General features: G+C 36.2%; 1 protein-coding gene across 1 annotated transcript; it reads right to left on the bottom strand.

Annotated features, from left to right (window-relative positions):
- Positions 1-3,265: 3,265 nt before the first annotated feature.
- LOC145001584 (G-type lectin S-receptor-like serine/threonine-protein kinase At4g27290) lies at positions 3,266-19,261 on the bottom strand. The gene is made up of 7 exons (XM_078960951.1): positions 17,900-19,261; positions 17,659-17,814; positions 17,410-17,561; positions 16,863-17,073; positions 5,623-5,860; positions 5,173-5,323; positions 3,266-3,756 (listed from the first exon to the last, which is right to left on the bottom strand). The coding sequence occupies exons 1-7, from the start codon at positions 19,164-19,166 to the stop codon at positions 3,454-3,456; spliced, it is 2,478 nt and encodes an 825-aa protein (XP_078817077.1). The 5' UTR covers positions 19,167-19,261; the 3' UTR covers positions 3,266-3,453.
- Positions 19,262-20,927: the final 1,666 nt, after the last annotated feature.

Below are 20,927 nucleotides of genomic sequence, written 5' to 3'. Positions count from 1 at the left end.
AACGGATGTCGCATCAGGTACCTTTCTAGTAAATGGATTGTCTGCCAATTTATTGTTTGATTCCGGAGCGAATTACTCCTTTATATCACATAAATTTGGTGAAAGACTAGCATTGGCTATAAAGTTGTATGATGCCCTAATTGTAGAAATTCCTAGTGGCAACTTCATACCTATTAGCGATTATATTAAGAACATTGTCATCGATTTAAACGAAAACGAATTCCAAAAGAAGTTGTTACCCATCGAGTTAAATGGTTTCAACATCGTTCTAGGGATAGATTGGTTTAGCACCAATGATGTCAAAATATTATGCAAGAAAAAGATAGTAAGGGTAAATCCCCTTGGAAAAGAGACATGTATGGTGTATGGAGATGCATAGAGTGAATTCTGGAATTATTTCCCTAATGAAAGCCAGAAAATGTTTGTCTAAAGGATGTACATCATACTTAGCGTTCGTGATCGTTACCAAGAAGGAAAATAAGGAAATGCACAACATACCAGTGGTGTGTGACTATCTAGAAGTTTTTCCCGAAAATCTTTCTGGATTGCCCCCTGATAGACAAGTGGAGTTCAGAATAGACTTGTTACCAAGAACAACACCGATAAAAAAAGCCCCATATCGATTAGTACCGATAGAGATGAAGGAGCTTATGACACAACTTCAGGAGTTGTTGGAAAACGATTTCATTACACCTAGTTCATCACCCTTGGGAGCTCCGGTGTTATTCGTGAAGAAGAAATATGGGAGTATGAGAATGTGCATAGATTATAGAGAGTTGAATAACGCAACAATAAAGAACAAGTACTCGTTGCCAAGGATTGATGACTTGTTTGATCAGTTGCAAGGTTCGAGCTATTTCTCGAAGATCGATCTTAGGTCAGGATATCATCAGCTAAAGGTGAGAGAGCATGATATTGAGAAAACTGCGTTCAGAACAAGATATGGATACTATGAGTTTTGGTTATGTCGTTTGGACTAACCAATGCTCAAGCACCCTTCATGGATTTGATGAACAAGGTTTGTAAACAATTCCTTCATAAATCAGTGATAGTGTTCATAGATGACATTTTGATTTACTCGAAAAGCCAGTAGGAGCGTAGCAGGCACTTGCGAGAAGTATTAAAGAAGGAGAAGTTGTATGCAATGTTCACCACATGTGATTTTTGGATTCAAGAAGTCCAATATTTGGGTAATGTGGTTAACCAATAAGAGATTTTGGTTGACCCAACTAAGATTGAAGCGATAACAAAGTGGGAACAACCAAAGAGTCCTACGAAAATCCAAAGCTTTTTAGGATTAAAGGGATATTATCGAAAATTTATCCAAGGCTTTTCTTTGATAGCTACTCCATTGATAGCTTTGACCCACAAAGGAGCTACTTATACTTGGAGTGAAAAGCATAAGTAAGTCTTTGAGAAATTAAAGAAGAAATTATGTGAAGCACTAATTGTTTCTTTTCCTGCATAAGTTGAAGACTTCGCATTTTATAGTGATGCATTTGGAGTTGGGTTAGGATGTGTTCTAACCCAAAGGGATAAGGTGATAGCCTATGCATCGAGACAACTGAAAGAACATAGAAAGAACTACCTCACTTGTGATCTGGATTTGGCAGCAATGGTATTCGCCCTAAAGATATCGAGGCATTATCATTATAGCACAAAGTGCAAACTTTTTACTTATCATAAGAGTCTTCAGTATCTCTTTAATCATAAGGAATTAAATATGAGGCAACAACATTGGCTTGAGTTGCTTAAGGATTATGAGTGTGAGATACTTTACCACCCTGGTAAATCAAATGTTGTCACTGATGCTCTCAGTCGGAAGGTAAACCTTGAAATGAAAAGACCAAGAGCATTGAGAATTGATGTTGTCTCGACAATTGTGGAAAATATAAAGAAAGAACTGAAGAGTTGAACTTAGATAAATGTATATGATTGTGTCTTTTTTACTTAACTTGGATATGATGTTTTACTTACCGGCCAATGCAATTGACATTAGGATTTCATTAATTTCGAGAAACAAATGACCATGAAAGAACCAGTAATGATGGGTAAGTTTGACATTTTAAGCATTGCACCATTTTGTTTTGTTAATACATTGATTGGTTTGTATTAAATTGGATGTTTGACTTTTATTTTAGCGTTGACTGATTTAGATTTAACGAATAGTATTATGTTTTGACTTTTATGTTAGTGTTGAATGGTTTGGATTTAGGGTTGGCAATCGTATCGTGTTCGGGTTGGTGGGTCGCAGGTTGGCGGGTCAAAATACACCAACCCGAACACGCTCCATTTAACTATATATGTTACGGGTTAGCGGGTTTAGAACATGAACCCATATACGACCCGCCAACCCCCACTTATTTATACGAGCCGGTTTACATGTTGGCGTGTTAGATTTTTTTTGTGGGTTCGTAGGTCAGATTCCATAAATAAAAATTATACTTAAACATGAATAAATTCCAAATGCAAATGAAAATTAAAAACATGTTCAAACTAAAACATTAATATAAATATAGATAAATTCAAGTGTTAATGTAATAGCCATAATTCCAATTTTTTCTCTAAAAAATAAAAATTAATTCTTCAGCATCGTTTTCTTTTTTATGATGAACTTCAACTTTTAAGTAGAAACAATATGCAAGATTAAAATACACATATATAACAATATATAAATATCATTAAAAATAACTCACAAAAGGTTAAGGTCACACGTCAAATGGTCAATAACCTTATGGAAGACAATGGTATTTTATCTTAGTATGTTACATTTCTACGAATAATACTTAATACATTTAAAAAATATATAATTTTTTTATTAAAGTTCTAAATGGGTTGGTAGGTCAATCCGTATGTTTTTTGATAAACCCATGTATGACTTGTTTAATAAACGGGTTAACGGGTTAAAAAATTTAACTAAAATTCATTTATCTCTTATATGTCGTGGGTTGCGTCTAGCCAGACCTATTTGGACTATATTTGGACCGAAAGGGGGGTATGAAATTGTCTCTTGTGATATTTTACAAACATTTGGAGTTCACATATTTTGAGAAATCTGGGATTTTGAGTTTTCTTTTTAAGTAGAGAAAATACTATTTTCAAACAATCCCATGAAAGTTGTTTCAAAAAAAGAACTTTCATGAGGAAAAAAATCAACAACTGAATTATATCAACATCTGCAACGGTTAATGAATATGCTACAATCTCAAATATTATTTGAGTTTATCAACAATATATAGTTTTTTTTCTTGAATTTTGACGTAAAGTAACAATTAGCAATTATGTGCTCATGATGCTTTTCGCTACAATGTCAACATGATGGCTAGTTAAACATGACATCACCAACAAAAAAAAGCGAATGAAATCTCAAAGTTCCAACCTAGAAATTATAGTACAAGTTAGAAATAAACACTAATATTGATACACATGCATGCATACGCACAACGAGTTTAATTAACGTCCACCCAATGTCGTCATAGTAACTTCATTAACAGAAGTTAAATCGCTAACTGATGTATCACACTTCTTTTTATAACTCTCCCTGCAAAACCCGGGTTCCTTAGGTTCGGGTAGCTCTATGTCTTCATAACTCAACATGGCGTAAACTGTGGACATTTTTGGCCGGTCTTCTGGATATTGTTGTACACACAAAAGGGCAACATGGATGCATCTTATAACTTGATCCCCACATGATGGATCTTGTATAGTTGGGTCAAGTATATCTAAGGGTTGTCTTTTGTTCCAAAGCATCCATGCCTGAGCCAATCATTCCAGCAACATTTAGAAAACAAAACTAAAATTCATATGCTAGTGAATATATGTGTGAGCTTTTGTGCCTATATATAGCTTTGTTTATGTATGGAACGTTTCGCGATTTGAACGAAATATTTCTAAAATTGTTCAGTATATTATATTGAAACATAATATAGCTTGAATTGTGAATTTATATATTTACATTATACTAAAATACATTTATGATTCTATAAAACAATATATCTTAATTAAGTACATAGTAATAAATTATAGAAAGGCCTAAATATACGGGTCTATATCGTACTGCTACAAACTAGAAAGCATAGTTTTTTGAACCATAAAAGACAATTATACAAAAGCACAACATGGAACAAAGTGCCTACTAGCTTCCTACCCATTCCTTATTCAGGGAGCCATCAAGGTGATGGTTTTTAGTCCATGGAATGTGTATTATAGAAAAAATAGTAAATTATACAAATGTTTTCTATGGTTTATGGTAATTTATGTGTTTAGTTCCTAATATATATTTTTTTTAGTTTGGAAGGTGATTAGTGTTTGTTTTTGTTATACGTTTGGTCACTTTCTTAACTCAAAAACTATTTTCACTTGATTTTTTAATTTATTTAAAAAAACACACCCCCACCCCCCTCATCTTACCTTACATACCCTACTATTTTTCCTTGTTTAAATAATAGTCTTTTTAACTAAGATACAGACAAAGCGCGTAACAAAAACAAACAGTAAAGAGCAAGCACGTAACAAAAACAAATAGTAGGGACCTTCCGAGTTTAAAAAATAAGTTAGGGATTAAACGTCCAAATTACCCCAAACCATAGGGACCATTTATGTAATCTACTCTAGTGAAATTACTATATACTTCCTATAGAGCTACTCCTTATGAGGGAAATATATGATTTATAAAACGAAGAAGTTAGATTTTACGAGAATAACATGTTAGCTTTCCGCTATTGTTTCTTTTAGCTAGTTAGTTAGGGGTATAACTGTAATTTAACATTTAGTTACTTACAAAGTTGGTTAGCAGGTGTTTAGTAGAGAAAATTGTATCTGTATGTATATATTCTGTTTCTTCATTGTAATAGAAGTTAATCAATACATGAAAATTAAAATGATGTCTTCTTCTCTCTCTAAGATCGTTAGAGTTAACATATACACACATATACAAGTCTCTAACAAACACCTGCTAACCAACTTTGTAACTAACAAAATGTTAAATTACAGTTATACCCCTAACTAACTAGCTAACAGAAACAATAACGGAAAGCTAACATAACATGGATGCCACTTTAAGATGAGATGTACTCCATCATTTCAATTAAAAAAAAATCTGGTTTTCATGCATAATTAAGCATACATAATCTCTATCACTATATAAATAGGATAGTTGTGTATAGAACTTACGTGTCCTAAAAGGTTAAGATCATGATCAGGATGATCAAAGGACCAATTCTTCTGGCTGCTTATAATTTCCAACACAATAACACCAAAGCTGTAAACATCTGATTTCACTGAATAATGACCACTCATTGCATATTCTGGAGACATATAACCGCTGCATCAAAAGAAAGAGTTACTAACCATTAAAGTTCCTGCAATTTGTTTTCTACAAATTATTGAAGGAATTTTTTTGCAATAGTCGAATTTCTAGTAATAACGTCCTCTCTTTATGAGGTTTTATATACAAAAAATGAAAGTTAACAAAACAAAATTGACCGCGTTTATGTTCCACAAATATATATAGTAGGTGGAAAGTTGCATACAATATAATCATATTGTTATATTAATTATTTTTGTAAATGAGAAGAACAACAAGAAAAATATCGATGGATCTCATGAAGTAAGATAACTTACTAAGTTCCTATTATTCTCTTGGTCATGTCTTGTTTTTGGTCTGTTCCAAATATACGAGCAATGCCAAAGTCTGATATTTTTGGATTCAACTCGCTGTCGAGTAAGATGTTGCTTGTTTTTAGATCTCTATGAATGATTCTCAATCTCGAGTCTTGATGAAGATAAAGTAAACCTCGTGCAATACCCTTAATTATGTGGTAACGCTTTCTCCAAATAAGTTGTTTCCGAGTAGGCTTATCTATATATACAAAGAAATAAACCATGAAAAAAATAAAGAAAATGTTTGGATACAAGCATTGTTGAAAGAAAATAAAAAAACTAAATTAAGAAAACGATTGTTTAACCCTCATATGAATTTTATACTTAATTAGCTAGTCATAGTAAGGTTGATATTTTTATATGTATCTACAAAATCAAGTTTGATGCGTGATTATATGGAACTCTAAATTCAAACATACAATGTTTTATAAATACAACCAAAATACTACACTAGAAATACCATTCCACTATGAATATGTATTAAAAGGGATCTATTTGGTGGTTAACAGATGGTTGAATATAGGGTAACATAATGACTACAAATTTCTAATCTAAAATGTTTCCACAATTTTGGAACATTAAATCGTTAAAATGTTTCATTTGAGATACAAGTCACTTTCCTTGGATGTAGAAATTGTATTGTGTACCCTTTGATCGGTCATGGAGAATACTTTTTTTGGTAAGTCGTTATTATTATATTGTATTTAGTCCATTGTATGTGGTGCATAATTACAAAAAATCATCTTATGGTAATATATCGTTGTCAGGATGATCATATAGTACTTGAAGATATAATGTTGATTCTCTATAATAATTTTTCAAGTGTGTATGTTGTGTTTCGCTTAATGTACGCAAAATGTGATCCATCTTGAAGATTTGAAGGTAGTGGAAATGATAGATGTTGACATATGAAGTGAGCCTGACTTATACTACCGTGATTATGCCCTTGAAATTGTATTGCAAAAATTTTTAGACAATAAATGACACAACATATTTATGTTCTTGTAACGGATACCTACCAGTTTTCTTCCATACATTGAAAAATCTTTATAGAATATTAGAATTACCAAAACTATCACAAAAACTTACCAATTAGCTTTTTTTTCATCTGCAATGAATTATCCTAGTGGAGTTTAGTGATAGAATAGTTTTCTATGTAAGGTTGTTTTGTTATCATTTCCTTGGAATATTTTTTTATCGTAATCTTTTTGTGTTAGTCAAACTTAGTTAAAATAAATATTTTTATAACTATGGACTCTCTCATTCAATTGATATTTTGACTGAACAAATTGTATTCACCACTTACACAAAAACACACACACACATTTGGTATATCCGGGACCCAACAAATGCAAATTGATAAGACATTCAGTTTCATGTTTTATTGTGGAAACCATCAAACCTTATCATTCTAGCATTGATATTTGAGAGGGAAAGTTACCATTTATTGACCTTATCTATAACTATTTTAATCGTTTCTTTGAACGAAAATAATTTAGTACAAACAATAGAAAAGCCAAACAATATCAAAAGAGAGTACATTGAGTTATCAATATGATTACATGAAACTCCAATTCAAAGTCCCTCCTATGTTGGTCCAATTTTTAAGCCATAAGATGTAACATTCGTAATTTGGTATGTTTCTTTTTAGCCCCTTAATGAAAATTTTAAATCTTTTTGGTCCCTAACAAGTATGTGGGGTGTACTCTATGAGTACACTTATCGTACTAGCTCTTTTCTGGTCGCGGGAATCCCCCACGTATGTGGGGCGTACGTGGAATATGTATGGCGTACGTGGTGCAGAGGCAAACCCTAATTTTTAGCATTTGCACCATATTTAATCAACTTCTACCACCTTCGGACATTCTATTGATCAGCTTCCATCACTCTCTACCCTAAAACGAAACCCTAAGTGCTTTTGGTGAGTTTTGAGCTTGAAAGGGAGATTTGGTAGTGTTTTTAGTGAAGAAGAAGAAGAAGAAGAAGAAGAAGAAGAAGAAGAAAACTTGGTGGTTGCTTGGGAGTAGCTTGGGCTTGTAGATCCAGTCTCATCTTCATCTTAGCAAGCCACTTGAGGTAAAAAGCTCCCATCTTGATGATTCTTTATGTTTAATCCAACTTAGGGTGTTATTTATGCATTTTTGGGTATTTTGAGCTAAAGTTGAGCTTTTGATCTACTCTAGAAGCTATGGATGTTAGATCTTAGCTCCATTGAAGTCCCTTATTTATAAAAAATAAAATTTTATGAGACATATTTGTCCATGCAAGTGTTAAGATTCTTATAAAGCTTCTTTTTTAGTGTTGTACCCCATTAAGTTATGCATAGGTATAAAGTTGTCAACTTTACGTATTAAGTCTCCATTTAGAATCGGATTTGAGAGTTTAACATGTTGGGTTAACCATTTATGTGCTTAAAGGGTAGGTTTGGTAATCTGGGGAGTTGGCTAGGCTTATGCAGCTGGTACGATAGGCGTCCTGGACTCGAAAAGAGTATGCTAAGCATACGAGCTGAGTACACCTCACATACTCAGTAAATTGGCTTTTAGTTTGACTTTCAAAGGTTTAGGACATATTATGGGCTTTTAGGGCTTGGGCCTTGTTGGTCTATTGGGTTTTTAGGGCTTGGGACTTCTTGGGATTACGAACATGATGATTTTTGCGCCCAAATTGGAAGTTGGTCCTTAGTGGGTCTTGTGATGCCATTTAGAAATTTGGGCCTTTTGAGCAAATAGGTTGGGTCTTGGTTTTGGGCCAACTTAGAGAAAGGGTAAAATGATCTTTTACCCTAGGTATTGGACAAGTAGCTTAGATTCTTGATTATGGGTCGAGTAGACCAAGATTCATTAGCTAAAGGTTAGTTTCCTCAATGTGTTTAGCAGGTCGAAGGCGCTAATTCCGGCCTATGGTTTGTTATGTTTAGGATGCTAGTTGTCTGTATGACTTTTGCATGTGATATGTGTTTATATGTTTACCGAGCGGGGCCCGATGACTATCATGTATGATATTTATCTTTGTGATTATTGCATGTGTTATATGATTATATGTTTATGTGTTTATTTTTATGCCAGTCGGGGATTGATGACTGGCATATCTATTCTGAGTGGGGTTCGATGCCGGTTGGGGCCCATTATTTTTTATGATATGTGTGGTATGTGGTATTTTGAGGAACTCATGAAGCTTTGTGCTTACGGTTTTCAGTTTATGTTTTAGCTACTTTTGGTTCAAAGGGGAAGAGCCCGAGATGATTGCAGCGCACGCACTACATCATTCTGTATTTTTATATTACTATGATGTACTTGGATGTTATTGTTACCCTTTGATTCACCATGGTTTCTAAGATGTTTGGATAATGGTTTTATTAATTTAAAAATAAAAAAAATAGTCTAAATTTTTGGGATGTTACAAGTTGGTATCAGAGCCTTAGTTTGAGAGATTCAGACATACTCTCGGGTGTGTCTGAACTTAAACTAGGGGTTTGGTAAATTTTTTCAAAAATAAATGTTCTATAAAAGGATTTTCTGATAAAAGAAAAAGGCATGGTGCATGCAATCGACTGAGCTGAAGTAAGTTTTTCCCAAAATATCCATACTTGTTTTATGATATGTTTTGATTTGTGAATCTGTGAATCATATGCTAGTTAGGGCTAAGGATCTGCTCCGGATTTGCATGATAGAATGCTAGGAGACATGACTTTATATTCCTACTGTATGAACTTGTATACTTGCATGTTAGTACTGATCAGTCAACGATAGGATGGCCTGTTTAGGTTATGCTTGTTCCCATTACTCGATGCTCGAATGTTTCTTGCTTTGTGATTTTAGGAGTTCACATTAACTTCAGCTAACTAGTAAGCGAATATACTAAGTGACATGTTTTTTAGACTAAATAATTTTAAAAGGTTAGGTTTTAACTTTATTAAGCAACTCTTGTTTGAGTCCAACCATTGTAGTGTGAGGCCTTTCAATCAAAGAATTATCTGGTGTCAGTGATATGTAATTGTCTTTGTGAGCTAGTTAGAGGATGTTAGAAGGAGTTCCTTTTGCAGCCGATGGCAAGGAGTAGTGTGTTAGTTACCCTAAGAAAACCTAGGAAGAGATTTAGTGTTGGGAACCTTGTCTTATTTGAGGATTGTATGAATGAATAAGAAGTGACTTGGAGGATTCATGGCAATTCTTAAGGAAAGTATGGATATATGTGGAAGGTAGTATGGGCCCGTACTACTGGAAGTTGAGGATCCATACTCGAACCAAGGAAAGCTGTAATAAAACTAGGGAGATTTTAGAGTGTGAGTCTCCTCAATATTATTTATGCATGTTCTGATGGTTTGTACGGTCTATTTTGAGTATGGTGACTCTTCGGGGTAGATCGATAAGTGCTTCTGGTGCTGGTAAGGGTTCGCTCTTGGGCTCTGGCATTTGGATGATTAACTACAGGAGTTCATTTCATTTAAGATTACCTGCAACATACTTTAGCAGACTACAAATATCTTTGGTATGGTCAAAGAGGGCATTCTGGAGTTATTGGATGAGTATTTGAGCATTTTTCAGACTGAGATAGTGGCATTGATGGGAGCTCGCATGTTCACCTTTCGGGAGTTCCGAGCATGTGGGGCTTCGAATTACTTCATGGAGTAGGACCTGATCGTGAGCAGGTAATGGTTAATGGATGTCGCTAACACCTTCCACACTAGCAGTTGTCCTAACAGTTAGGGGCTCCATTGGTGATGTGGCGACTGATTCGATGACATGGGATGACTTTCTGACTAGATTTTGAGCTGAGTATGCACTGGTCATTGAGGTGCAGCAGTTGGAGAGGGAGTTTGCGGACCTTCTCCAAACTACTGAGATGGTGGTTGAGATCACCACTATGTTCCGTGAGAGGATGTTGTTGGTTCCATAGTATGTAGTGGATGAGGAGATGAAGAAGGTGAGATACCATGAGATGTTGAGGATTGATATTTGGCAGTTCGTGAGTCGGTTCATTTGCAATACACTAGAGGATATGATTGTGAGAGCCAAAGAGATGGAGATTGATCTAGATATGGAGACGAAGAGAGAGTCGGATCATGCATAGGATTCAGGGGGTTCGGGAGAAGCGGCTCAAGGTATTTGATTCTAGATCGATAGACCAGCAGGGATGGAGCTGTTGTGGTAAGTGCGGAAAAATACATGATGGGCATGTAGAGTGGGTGGTTATGGTTGCTTCGAGTGCAGCTGACTGGTCATGTTAGCAGGGATTGCACTGCTACTACTACTACCACCACTCGACTATCTGATCTAATTTGCTTCTATTTCATTCAAAGGGGCTATAAGAAGGCCCATTTTCTGAGTTTGGCAGCAACGGGACCAGTGGTAGCACCCACTCTAACGACTCTACAGATCATTGATGGCCACTAGGGCAAGTCGGATTTGCCTGTGGTGGAGCAAGGATTTTCAGCTGACACCCGAGGAGGCTTGCGTAGCACCTAATGTGGTGATGGGTATGTATCTTCTCTTTATCTCTTTCTTTTTGTTGATTATTCTGCTTATGCTTATATGTTTATTGTAGGATTGATCCTTGTGAACGGTATCTCTGCCCTGATCTTGTTTGATTCGGGGGCTACCCAATCTTTTGTATCTCTTGCGCTCAACATGAGGTTTACTAGAGCTCCATGGAAGATAGATTATCAGTTAAAGGATGAGATTGAGGATGATCTATTCGTTTGGGCATCAAGGGTTCATCGGGGTTGTGTTCTAAAGATGTTCAGCGAGCAGTATCCAATCGATTTGGTTCATATTCCTTTGCGCAGGAACAATGTAATTATAAGGATGGATTGTTTGAGCCCCAATGGGGTGGTGATTGGTTGCGAGTATCAGATGGTGCGGATTTGGACCCTAAGTGGGGGAGAGTTAGTAATTTATGGAGAAAGAGCTCAGTGTGAGCCGGTTGTATGTTCAACAGCTAGGGTCAGACGCTATAATAATCATGGATGTTTTGAATTTTTCGCCTATGTTATGGATACCCGAGATAAGGGTAAGGTGAATGTGGATAAGGTATCGATTGTACGGGAGTACATGTATGTGTTTTTGGAGGGTTTTCCTGGAGTGCCTCCGGAGAAGCTGGTGGAATTTAGGATTGACCTGGTTCTTTATGCGGCTCTGATAGCTAAACTACCGTATCAACTAGCTCTTCCGGAGATACAGGGGTTGTCTACACAACTGTAGGGATTGTTAGACAAGGTGTTCAACCGTTATCCACTCCCAGGGATTGACGATTTGTTTGAATAGCTTCAGGGTGTATCTTAGTTTTCCAAGATTGATTTGCGTTGGGGTTATCATTAGGTGGGGGTCAAAGAGGAGGATATGTAGAAGACGGCCTTCCGGAAGAGTTCATGGTGATGCCCTTCGGGCTCACAAATTCTCCTGTTGCATTCAAGGACCTCTTGAACTGCGTATTCAGGCGGATGACGGATTGGTCTGTGATTATATTCATTGATGATATTCTTGTCTATTTCAAGACCTAGGAACTTCTTGAGGAGAACTTGAGGGAGGTATTGGAGACTTTAAGAAGGGAGACACTTTATGAAAAGTTCTTCAAGTGTGAGTTATGGTTGCGCGAGGTGTAGTTTCTATGGTCTCCAGCTAAGATTTGGAGTTTCCTTCGGTTGGAAGGTTACTACCAAAGATTTATTTAGAATTTCTCCAAGATAGCGATTCCTCTGACTCGGTTGACAAATAAGACTATCACTTTTTGTTTGGGGCCTGAGCAGTAGGTAGCTTTTGAGACCCTGATACAAAGATTGTGTGAGGCATCTATTTTGACCATGTCAGAGGGCGTTGAGGATTTTATGGTTTATTGTGATGTGTCGATCACAGCTTTGGGTGCAGTTCTGATGCAGAGGGGTCACATAATCGCTTATGCTTCAAGGCAACTAAACCCTCATGAGGCGAATTATCCAACACATGATTTATACCCGAGGGTTGTAGTTTTCGCCCTAAAGATTTGGCGACATTACCTCTATATGGTCCGTTGTACTATTTACACGGATCACAAGAGCCTAAAGTATCTGATGGATCAGAAAAATCTGAAAATAAGGCAACGCCGGTGGTTGGATGTGGTGAAAGAATATGATTGTGAGATCCTTTACCATCTTCGGAAGGCCAATGTGGTGGCCAATGCTCTTCGCCGCAAGGTGGTCGCAAATCCGATTAGGGATATTTGTTTAAGGATGAACATGATTACTCCACTTTTAGACAAGATTCGAGAGGCTTAGGTTGAGGCTATGAAGGAAGAGCACCGGAAGAGTGAGCGCATAGTGGGTCAGGTGGCTTCCTTTGATTATGATAGCTGAGGGTTATTGACTCTTCATTGGAGAGTGTGAGTTTTATATTTGGGTGGTGTAAGTTAGATTCTGATGAAGGAAGCACACAAATTAAGATTCTCCATTCATCCCGAGGAGACACAGATATATAGAGATCTTCGTCCTTATTATTGGTGGCTCTGTATGAAGCAGGATGTAGCATGGTACGTGGGAGGTATATGACTTTCAGGAAAGTTAAAGCTAAGCATCATCATCCTCATGGAAAGATGCAACCATTAGATATCCATGTCTGGATATGGGAGGATATAACCATGGATTTTATTACAGAGTTGCCTCTGACTGTGCATGGAGTGGATACGGTTTGGTTCATCATGGATCGATTGACCAAGAGCACACATTTTATCCCAATTCAGGAGAGTATCTCTAAGGAGAAGTTGGTCGAGATATATATCAGGGAGGTTGTGGCATGACATGGAGTGCTGATTTCTGTGGTTTCAGACAGGGACGCCCGGTTTACTTCCAAATTTTAGAAGAGGTTCCATGATGATTTGGGTACTCTTCTATATTTTAGCACGACCTTCCATCCGTAGAGTGACGGTCAGAGCGAGCAGACTATTCATACCTTGGAGGATATGATTCGAGCATGTGTATTGGATTTCAGTGGGAGTTGGGATACGTATCTTCCGCTAGCAAAACTTTCGTATAAGAATAGTTATCATGCCAGCATTGATCGACCTCCTTTTGAGATGCTCTATGGGAGGAAATGCAGGACCCCACTTTGTTGAGGTGAGGTTGGTCAGCGATTCATGGGTAGTACCAAAGTGGTACTCAACACTACTGAGTTGATTCAGTAGGTTTGGAGTAGACTCCAGACAACTCAGAGTTGGCAGAAGAGCTATACCGACAAGCACTTGTCAAATCTAGAGTTCCAAGTTGGGGATATGGTTCTCCTGAAGGTGTCACCGTGGAAAGGTAACATCTGATTCAGTAAGAGGGGAAAGTTAGGCCCCAGGTACATTAGTCCTTTCAGGGTTTTGGCCTGGGTGGGCCGGGTTACTTATCGTTTGAATCTCCTCGAGGATCTTAGTTAGATCCATAGCATGTTCCACGTCTCTCAGTTGCGGAAATGTTTAGTGGATGATTCCATGTTGGTTCCATTATAGGATATTCAGGTATATGAATGCTAGAATTATATCGAGAGACCGATGACGATTTTGAAAAGAAGACAAAAACCTTGAGGAATAAGTTTGTTGAGTTAGTGAAAGTTCAGTGGCAACATTTCAAGGGTTCATAAAATGTGGGAGCTGGAGGTCGATGTAAAGGAGCTTTACCCAGATTTATTTGGGGCAATGAACTTCAAGGAAAAATTATGATTCAAGTGGAGGAGAATTGTTGTATTCGTAATTTGATATGTCTCCTTTTATCCCCTTAATGCAAAATTTAAATCTTTTTGGTCCCTATGTAGTACGCGCGGCGTACTCTATGAGTACGCTTAGCGTACTAGCTCTTTTTTGGTCGCGGGAATCACCCACGTACGCGAGGAGTACGTGGAGTACGCATCGCGTAGTTGGTGTAGTGGCAAACCCTAATTATTAGGTTTTGTACCTTATTTAAGCAACTTATACCACCTTTGGACATTTTATTGATCGACCTCCATCACTCTCTACCATTAAAACGAAAGCCTAAGTGCTTTTGGTGAGTTTTGAGCTTGAAAGTGAGATTTGGTGGCGTTTCTAATGAAGAAGAAGAACATCTGATGGTTGCTTGGAAGTAACTTGGGCTTGTAGATCCAAGGTTATCTTCACCTTAGAAAGCCATTTGAGTTAAAAAGCTCCAATCTTGATGATTCTTTATGCTAGATCTTACTTAGGGTGTTATGTATGCATTTTTGGGTCTTTTGAGCTAAAGTTGGCTTGTGATCTACTCCAGAAGCTATGAATGTTAGATCTTAGTTCCATTGAGGTCCCTTGTTCATAAAAAACAAACTATATGAGAGAAATTGCTTCGTGCAAGTGTTAAGAGCCATATTAAGCTTCTTTTTGAGTGTTGGACCCCATTAAGTCATGCTTCGGTGTAAAGTTGTTAACTTTACGTATTAAGTCGCCATAAAGAATCAGATCTGAGAGTTTAGTATGTTGGCTTAACCATTTAAGTGATTAATGCGTTGGGTTGGTAATCTGGGGAGTATCCTAGTACCCAGCTCGCACACTGATCATACTGGCCCATGAAGGAGTACTCTAAGCCTACAAGTTGAGTACGCCCCGCATACTCAGTAGATTGACCTTCAGTTTGAGTTCATCAGTTTTGGCTATATTTTAGGCTTTTAGGGTTTGGGCCTTGTTGGACCATTGGACTTCTGACTTTGGGCTGTGGATAAACCATGGACTTTCTTACGATTACGTCCAAGATGATTTTTGGGCCCAATTTGGAAGTTGGGCCTTTTTGGTCCTTGGGATGCCATTTAGGAATTTAGGCCTTTTGAGCAAATAGGTTGGGCTTTGGTTTTGGGCCAAGTAAGAAAAAGGGTAAAATGGTCTTTTACCCTAGATATTGGACAAGTAGCTTAGATTCTTGATTATGGGTCGAGATCCAATTATTAACTGGATATTATTTGATGATGTTAGCACGGAGATTTTCTGGACCAACATACCGAGATTTATTTGAGAGATTTACCAGCTACAGGTGAGTTACCTCACTGTGTTTAGCAGGTCTAAGCATCAATGATGGCCCATGGTTTGTTATATTTAGGATGGTAGTTATCTGCGCGACTCTTGCATTTGATATGTTTTTATATGTTTACCGGGTGAGGCTCGATGACTATCATGTATGTTATTTATAGTTGTGATTATTGTATGTGTTATATGATTATATATTTATGTGTTTATATCTATACTGGGTGGGGCGCAATGACAGGCGTGGCCAATTATATGTTTGATATGTGTGGTATGTGGTATTTTGGGGAACTCACTAAGCGTTGTGCTTATTTTTTTCAGATTATGTTTCAGGTTCTTCTAGTTCGAAGGAGAAAACGCTTGGATGATTGCAGTGCAAACACCACATCGTTTGATTTCTAGTTTTTAACTTTTAACAAAATTTTATTTAAAAAAAAAAGTCATTTGTATAAAATTTATTTAAAAAAAAAGTCATTTGTAAGTACAAACATTTTGATTTTTTTTTAAACATCAAATCTAAAAACTACTTCATTTAACATTTAAGAAAAAAGTTATTAATTTTTTTAATCAATTTACAAAATTGTACTTAATAAGATTATCAAAATCTCTTTTAATTGTCTTTTATTAAATTTTACATATTTCAAAAGTTTTTAGCTACTTTTGTCGAATACTCATATAACAAATAAAATGTACATCCTCTTGCTACGGATAAACTTTTTTAACCAAAAACTCAAACCATAACTCTTAAGTGGTATTTGGTCCGGTTGTCGGCTCTTAGTTAACGGGTTATTCGGTTTTTGATTTTCTGGTTTCGGTCCAATTCCGGTTCCAAACACGTTCTTAGATAGAATCGAACCGGACCGAACCAGAACGTGAACTGATTGTTGGTATTTGGTCCGATTTTCGGTTTTTAATTTAAAGCTTATTCAGTTTTTGGTTTTTTCGTTCCCAAAACGGTTTATATGCTTACTTCCGACTACCATCTTTCAGCTTTTAAATATTAGCTATCAGTTTGTTTTACCAAAAACGCGTAAGCTCTTTTGGATGCTAATCCTTAAATTTTCCAAGATGTCTAACGATAAGTAATAAAACCATGTATTTAATCTTCACTAATTTTTAAAGAGAAGTTGTCTATTTTGTGCTGCCTTTGTCATAATTAAATCATTTGAAACTGAATAAAAAATAAGGCTTACTGAAATGAAGTATGAGACATGGGGAGTATAACGTACCATAAATGAAGTTGTTTAAGCTTTTATTAGGCAAATACTCGTACACCAGCATGGTTTCTTCACCTTCAATGCAACAACCCAAAAGTTTGACAAGGTTACGATGTTGTAACTTTGCGATCAAAATTAATTCATTCTTCAATTCTTCAACGCCTTGTATCGACTTCTCTAAAAGCCTCTTAACTGCTATCTCTTGCCCATTCGAAAATTGACCCTGCGGGCAATAAATTAACATTGTAAAGCACAATTCTTTGTATAATTAATAAAAATATAGTTAGAGATAAAATACGTTTACCACCCAAATTATTTTCCTTAAAAGCTGAATCATTACTTTTATTAGCATGTTTAATATCATAGTTATTTATATAATTCCATAAAACCATAAAAAAAAAAAAAAAAGTGCTCATGGGTATACTCAGTAAAACATTCCAGAATCTACGCTGAAAAATTATCCATTTGTATTCATAATCAAAATTACCCATTTTTATTCATTCGAACTTCGTTTTGTTCAATAATCTTACAAACAAACTGGCGCTATGTGGTGAGTTACCTTATACACAGAACCAAAACCGCCTTGTCCAATCTTGTTTCTCTCCGAAAAATTGTTACATGCAAGTAAAATGGTATCAAGATCATAAATAGGCAATTTAAATCCTTCATCTTGGTTATCTTCCACATATTGAAAACTCCCACTTCGTTGACCTGTTACAAAGTCATAAATCACATGAACAGTGAAACTTAGTATAACAATACCAAAATGGAGTTTATGTCATGCACATTATACGAACATTTAGAATACCTTTAGAGTTCATGCTTATTCGATCTTTTCTTTTCACCCTGGTTACCCAACTGAGGTACCATACTGCACCACTGAATAGAAGCAGCGATCCAAGAACTGTAACTATGCTGACGACCTTCACTGTTACACGTTTCCTCTTCGCATCAGCAATGGATTCTGTGATTAATTAAATAACCAACGCAAAGAAATGTATTAAATCTTCTTTCAAAAGTCCATGAAAATTTTAATTAAGAGAACATACGTAATTCAGAGCGTGACATTCGTATGTAGATCTTCTCTCCACCATTAGGAAAGTTCTTCATATCAATCAAATCACCAATCCACACAACGCAAAGACTACCATTTCGATAAACATTAACGTTAGCATAAGCCATACAACTACAATTTTCCAAACATTTTGTTCCACATTCATGATCCGTGTAATTTGACCAAACAGTTGGATTATCAGGAAATTTCAACCCATCGTATTTCACAAACCCATCTCCATGTCCACATTCAAGTTCATGTTTCCTTTTACACCCACCTGAATAGCTAAATAAACCCCAGTCGAGTGGCAAACTGGGTGTAAACCCACTCAAACACTTGCAACTACTTAACGAATAACAAATCCCATAATAACCGCATTTCCCATAGCTATCACAAGGATCAGTGTTGAATGATACCAAAAGGTTCCATTCTTTACTGATGTTCACCCTCCATGTAAAATACTGAAGAAAACCCAAAGATGAAACTACAAGTCTAGATAAAACCGATTCATCCAACATTTCGTATTCGTAGTAAAGCTCTACAGAATTTGAAACATATGTAGATTGGAACAATGGATTTACAGTCAAAGTAGTGCTACCACTAAACGACGTCCCATCAAACGGACCCCATCGGAAAAGTTTTCGTGAACCACTTCGAAGAACAAGTTGCGGAGCTTCCGGTGGATCAAGGCTAAACGAATAATCACCATCTGAAGGATCTTCAATGCTCTTCCAAGATCTAATCAACCTTTGTAATCCAACGTCTAACTTCCACCCTAGTTTCAAATCTGGTAAAACTGTGTCAGTTGGATAATCAAAGCTCTCCCAGAAAATGGTGTTGTTTCTCCCATCGTCTCTGATTACAAGATTACCGGAGTTTGATAACTGAAGAACGGGGTTGAAAGTAGTTTTGATGGGTAAGTTATTGGTTGACCAAATAGTAGCCAATGAGTGATTATAAAGGATTAAAACTCCATTTTCGAGTAAAACTACCTTTCCATTCAAATCACGAACAGGGTTGTTTCTATTAGCCACCCAAACGACTGTGAGAGGAAGATTATGATACCAAATTCCAAGATATCGAGAACCAAAAGAACCATTACCAGGTGTGAAGAAGCCGAATTCAAATCTTTGGTTCGGGGAGATTAAGGTGAAGCCGTCAGTGAAGTTTTGGTTGGGTTGCAACGTATCTATGCACATGGAAGTTTGCAAGTTTTGTGAAAAGAGTATCCATAAGAATGTGAGAATATACAGAGTTCTCATCTTTTTTGGGTTCGGATAATTCAAACTCTGAACGTGAATTCAGGTAGTGTTGATCATTTGGGAGAGGGTAATCAGTAATCAATAATGCAGGTAAGTTAATCTTGACAATAGAGCGTTCAAAGTCTTTATTGACTGCAACAAAGTAAATAACTAATACATTTGATAAACCATGCGGTATTATTATAAGACCCATGCATGCCTATTTTTACATATTCTACCATCAACTAGTATGAACCCAAGGCTTTATTAATGAATCTCAGTAATATAAGGAGTATTATTTTAATTTTTAGAGTAAATTACACGAATGGTCCCTATGGTTTAGGGTAATTTACGTGTTTGGTCCCTGTCTTAATGTCTTACCTAAAAAAGACTATTTTTCTCTTGATATTTTTTAATTTATTTAAATAAACACACTCAATCTCACCCTTCACCTTACCTTACATACCCTACCATTTTGTCTTATTTAAATAATAGTATTTTTAGGTAAGATAAGAACCAAACATGTAATAAAAACAAACAGTATGAATAAACGCGTAACAAAAACAAACAGTAGACACCTTACGAGTTAAAAAAATAGGTTGGGAACCAAACGTACAAATTACCCCAAAGCATAGGGACCATTCATGTAATATATTCTGATTTTTAAATTAGATATCCATGACCTTCCTATCGTAGAGACCTTTCTGAAATTTGATATTTTTCCTTAATTTGGATAAATAACATTTCCTTCGAATCATCATTTTCACGTTTGTGTGCTTTCAACCATCAACATATGTCTAATAAGTCATACGAATGGGGTTAAATTAACTATTGTCCAGTTTTATTTTGTCATAGATGCTTTTGTATAAAGCTCGAATTTAAGCTGTTGAGGAACTCAAACATCTAGTCAAGTCTATATGATTTTATCTTTCTTTGGATATTTAAATATAAAATAAAGCTGAAATAGTTTTAACTTACCATATGAATTGTTTCATCAATGTTTGCGCCAACCACAATGCGATTTTCTAAAACTTTACAGTGAAGGGCGATTAAAAAATTAGTAAAAGGTTAATTGCAATAAGACAAGCCAAGTAAATATCTGTTCTATGTTTTGAGATTCAAGAATTGCGAGAGTCACAGAAAATGAACTAATGTGTATTTTTCCCACTTCTGTTTTGTGAATACTTAATTCTGGATTAGGTATAATAGCACATGATATAGAAGACAAAGTAGTCTAGAATATAGGCTCATAGAATAATATCATTCTACTAAAATCCGTTCCTCACTTTCTGAACAAATAAAGGCTGGTCAATTGGTAATAGCCAAATGGTTAATCATAGTTTTAAGTTTAAACATCGTGGGTCATGGTTCCATTCAAGTCGATACTAAGCTGAAAAGTTTGTGCATTATATTTGCGTGTCATTAAAGGAACAGTTAGCCCACACGAAAGCAATTACACATTCTACTAAATATCGTCATTGATCAACATCATTTAACTTTTTCCTATTGTCTTCTTGGTTGGCCTTAATTTATAAAAATAGGGCAGTTTAGAATTCATTTCTAGTTCTAGCGGACCCATTACAAGAATATTGGATTTTAGTGGGGACACCGAACATTATCCACGAGAATATCTAGCGTTAAACCCAATCTCTTGATTATTGCCTAATCCAATGGCTAGAACCACGATAAACACAACAATAGCGGCGACATCAAATCGGTGATGGGTGTTGCTGCTAATAGCCGAAAAAAATGACCACCAATATTTCTCTCCAAACTTGTCGC

Source organism: Lactuca saligna, chromosome 1, assembly GCF_052625555.1.
Source record: "Lactuca saligna cultivar CGN05327 chromosome 1, ASM5262555v1, whole genome shotgun sequence".
NCBI classification, from domain to species: Eukaryota; Viridiplantae; Streptophyta; class Magnoliopsida; order Asterales; family Asteraceae; genus Lactuca; species Lactuca saligna.
This window is presented reverse-complemented; position numbering and strand designations above follow the sequence as displayed.